The 4,616-nt window shown below is 36.2% G+C and overlaps 1 protein-coding gene across 1 annotated transcript; it reads left to right on the top strand.

Annotated features, from left to right (window-relative positions):
* Window positions 1–1,022: 1,022 nt before the first annotated feature.
* LOC141692665 (putative receptor-like protein kinase At1g11050) lies at window positions 1,023–3,481 on the top strand. The gene has a single exon (XM_074497578.1). It carries the CDS (start codon window positions 1,035–1,037, stop codon window positions 2,946–2,948), a length of 1,914 nt encoding a protein of 637 aa, XP_074353679.1. The 5' UTR covers window positions 1,023–1,034; the 3' UTR covers window positions 2,949–3,481.
* The last annotated feature ends 1,135 nt before the right edge of the window (window positions 3,482–4,616 follow it).

Genomic DNA, 4,616 nt, shown 5'->3' with positions numbered 1-4,616 from the left:
AATTTTTTTACGGAGTGTTATAAGATGACATAACTGCCACTCAACATATGTATGTGTTATTTTTGTGTTTTGAGGGACAATTTTATATTTCTCAAAAATTATGCTCCAAAAAAATATTTCTAAAAAAAATACTAAGTTTTTTTTTATATCCACTATTCACAAAAATTAACACTATTTTTTATTGTTTTTTTTACAAATACTCGTCCAATCCCAATCAGTTTTCGGTAAGTTTACTTTTTAATTCCATGCATCCCACTATGCCCTACAAAAGATGACATTAAGGCTTCTCCACTTTCGTTATTTTTCTGTCAATAGCAAATGCAATTGCATGTGTATCGTCCTGTAGCAGCCCATGCTAAACTTTTGTTTTTCTCAAGCTGCCCATGTTAAACATTCATTTTGCCTGGGACTGTTTTTCATACCTCTAACATTACTCTTTAAAGAATTGCTTGGGTCCGTTAAAAAGTACTACCGAAAATATTTTTTTCATGAAATTACAGGCGAGAGCGTATATTGTCAGTTTGCTTAGATCCGGCAACAGAGTTTTCCCTAATAAATGTTGAAAACCTCCAAAAAAATGTTAAGAACTTAGGAATAGATACGTTTTAAAAAAACAACTTAGGAATAGATATTTAAATGACATACAATTGATGAAGTTTTTTTAATTTAATAACGACCATGCATATCTATCTCCCTAGTTACTTTTCTCGGAAAGAATAAAGAGTTTAAATATTATAAAATAAAGTTAAAATAATTCATGGACCCGTGATAATGGAAGACAAGTTATTCTGAATCAAAACATTACTGAGTCAAAATGTGAGAATAACACAAAATCAGACAAGCCCCGCTTATCTCTTCACTCTAGTAATTTAGTGACTTTCCCCCGACTAAGAAAATTTACAACAAACACTTAGTTAATTTATACTGTAGTCAACAAAGGCCAACTTTATGCGTTGGCACTGTCATACTTTAATCATACTGTATAATTATTTTGACATGTTATGACCCGAGGATTAGGAAAAAATAAAAAAGAAATGGGCAAGCCTCAAGAGAAATTTTCTTCAATCCTCTGGCTTTGCTATTCTACCAATTTATACTTCATTTCTTGTGCAGGTTCTTCATGCCTAGTTGATTTTGGTTATGTGAATACATTACCCTGGAATAAAACATCATGTATAGATCAACCTATAGACAAAGTGATCTGTTGTCAAACAATCCAAAGCCTCCTTGGTGTTGGCCTTGCAAAATACCTCAACAAGACTTCAATGTTCTACTTTCCAGACTCGCAAACTGCATCTTCCTGCATGTCTGATTACAATAAAAGGCTTGCATCGATGTCGATTAATATTTCGTGCACGCGCAGTACTTATGATGAGCTGGTGGTTAACCAAACAAGTAATTGTGGTGGAATCACTACCCTTGCAGATTGGAAAGAAAAAGTTGGCGTTAGTGAACTAGACTCGACTTGTAATAAGGAAGTATTGACTCCCACACGGTGCAACGCTTGCTCTGAAGCTGGCCAAAGGGTGACTCCAACGTTGTTGTCGATGAAACCAAACTCAACTAGATGTTTCTTTTATACCTGTTTGTATGCTGCTGGAGTTGTTAATCAATATGGCCCCGAGGATACTGCAACAGCTTCTTGCATATTAGGTCTATCTATGTCTAAGTCGGCATCTAAAAAGAAAAAGGTAGCATTCAAGGTTGTTTTTGGATCATTAGGGGCAATTCTTGGAGTTTTGATAACTTGGGGTTTCATTATTTTTTATCAGAAAATGAAAGAGAGGAAAAGGCTTGCAGTGTTGCGTGAAGAATATGTAAGGGGTGTTAAGGCTAAGGTTTTGCCTAATACTGGAGCAAAATGGTTTCAAGTAGATGAGCTTGAGCAGGCCACTAAAGGGTTCTCGAAGAAAAATCTTATAGGGCAGGGCGGATTTGGTGTAGTTTACAAAGGCACACTTTTGGATGGCACTATTGTTGCAGTTAAACAGCTTCTTGACATGGATATAAATGGGGATGATCAAGAATTCACCAATGAGGCAGAGATTATTAGCAAAATCAGGCACAGGAACCTTCTTGCTTTAAGAGGATTTTGTGTTACAAGTGACGCGAGTAAAGGTAATAGAAGATATCTTGTTTATGATTTCATGTCAAATGGGAGTTTAGATGAGCATTTATTTAATTATGAAAAAGGAGATTCTATCAGTAAGCCGCCACTTGATTGGCCTCTTAGACAGAAAATTATAATTGATGTGGCCAAAGGGCTGGCTTATTTGCATTATGGTATCAAACCAGCAGTTTATCATCGGGATATAAAGACCACTAACATACTTTTAGATTCAGAAATGAAAGCAAGACTAGCGGACTTTGGATTGGCAAAACAAAGCCCTGAAGGAGAATCTCATCTTACAACTCGAGTAGCTGGCACATACGGGTACTTAGCTCCAGAGTATGCTCTTTATGGACAACTAACCGAAAAGAGTGATGTGTATAGCTTTGGCATTATAATTCTTGAGATCTTGAGTGGGCGAAAAGTACTTGAAACATCCTCAACATCATCGAGACAGTTGATCACGGATTGGGCGTGGGATCATGTCAAGTCAGGAAATGTTGATAACATTTTTGATAAACGAATGGGGGAAAGTGGATCAAAATCAGTAATGGAAAGATTTGTACATGTTGGTATACTTTGTGCTCATGTAATGGTGGCTCTAAGGCCCACCATTTCTGAAGCTTTAAAGATGCTAGAGGGTGATATAGAAGTTCCGATGTTACCCGATAGGCCATTGCCTCTTAGCCATGATTCATTAAGATATATCCCACAATTTACCGCGTCAACGGCAGGCACATCAAGTGGAACGGTGGGAACATCAGGTGGAAGATCAAGCCTTGATATATCTGGAAGCAGATCAAGTAGTGACATATCAAAAGCCATGTCTAGCATATAACATGTGAGCTGGGATAAGGCTAAAGAAATGGCAAAAAGAATTATCCTTAATTTTACTTTTTCATTCAAGTTTCATGATCATAAATACTAGGTATATCAAGGTACAGAAGGCAGTTAAAGAATGGAGTTGTAACAATGCCGAATGCATATTATTGCTTTCTTATTTATTACTTCCATTTTGTATACTTATAAAACATCCAATCTGTGATACATTTCTGTATATACTATGAACAGAAAACTGTTTGGTAAATCACAGCTGAAATGGTTGATATTGATTAAATAGGCTAGATTTCGTGGTTCAGGGAGAAGAGTTTTAAGGCCATCTCATCCAACACGATAAAAGAAAATTGTAACTTATGTCATCTTGCTGCTGCAATGCGCCAAGGTGGGGTAAGATATTCCCAAGATGTGGCTGAAAAAGTTATTTAGACTTGGAATGTTATGGAAACATATACTATTCCCTTGGATGTACTTTCCGCTACCTAGCATAACTAATTCATATCCTTTGCAAGGGATGGATGGAAGATGAGGAAGATGAAGCCACGGAAATTTTCTGCAGCCGGCGCCATGGACTCTACTGGTTGTAGGCTAGCATCCCACACACATATAGTGTCTTGATTTGTACTAAAGGGATTGAAATTCAGATTGAATATGTCACTCTTTTTCAACTGAACTGACCAACTCATTGTGTCACCCTCATAAATTTACTTATGTAATATTATAAAGGCTTAATGACCTTTTCAGCCTCAATGTTTGCACCAGTGTACCCATAAACCCCCGAAGTTTAAAACCGTACCTTTTCGCCCTTTGAATATCAAAAATGCGTCTTTTTATCCTTAGACCGAGACATATGATAAAACGGCACGTAACGGTGAGGGTATTTCAGTAATTGATCAACCCGATTTTCAGACAAGTTTAAAACGCACCTTTTGGACCTTAAAAATTGGAATTGCACTCATGAACCCATGAGGTTTACATGGATATAAAATAAACTCTTCATTATGTAAGATTAGTTTGAGTTGCTTCTCTAGTAGCGTTTGCATTATAACTTTCTTCAGATTATGTAGGTTTTTAACATCAGTTTTATTGTTTCACTTTAAAATTCTTTTGAATTACAGTAGATAATACATGTATATATTTTGATTAAGTTAAGTTAATTTGTAGTATAAAATTCTAAACTCAGAGCTTAACATTATGTTAAATATTTTTGAAATAGGAATTCTAGAAAATGATAATCCATAATCCATGATCTGATTTCTCATCCACAATAACTGAGCACAGCAACTCCCAGCTGCAATATATTCAGCTTCAGCAGTTGAAGTAGAGATAGATTTCTGCTTCTTACTGAACCATGAGACTAATCTGCCTCTCAAAAACTGACAGCTCTCTGATGTACTCTTCTTGTCTATTTTGCAGTCAATAAAATCAGCGTTTGAATAACCACATAATTCAAAATCAGCTTCCCTTGCATACTAGAGACCAAGTGATACAGTGCCCTTGAGGTATCTGAAAATTCTCTTTAGTGTAATAAGATGTGGCTCCCTTGGATTTGCCTGAAATCTTGCACACAGATAGGTGGCAAACATAATGTCTGGCCTACTGGCTGTTAGGTACAAAAGAGAACCAATCATACCTCTGTAATTTCAGACATCAACTGATGTACCTTCAT

Source organism: Apium graveolens, chromosome 10 (genome assembly GCF_009905375.1).
Source record: "Apium graveolens cultivar Ventura chromosome 10, ASM990537v1, whole genome shotgun sequence".
NCBI classification, from domain to species: Eukaryota; Viridiplantae; Streptophyta; class Magnoliopsida; order Apiales; family Apiaceae; genus Apium; species Apium graveolens.
The sequence above is the reverse complement of the archived record's forward strand: the minus strand, read 5'-3'. Positions and strand labels throughout refer to the sequence as shown.

Excerpts from the sequence above, each read along its gene's own strand:
- LOC141692665 (XM_074497578.1), top strand. The coding sequence starts at position 1,035 with ATGGGCAAGCCTCAAGAGAAATTTTCTTCAATCCTCTGGCTTTGCTAT.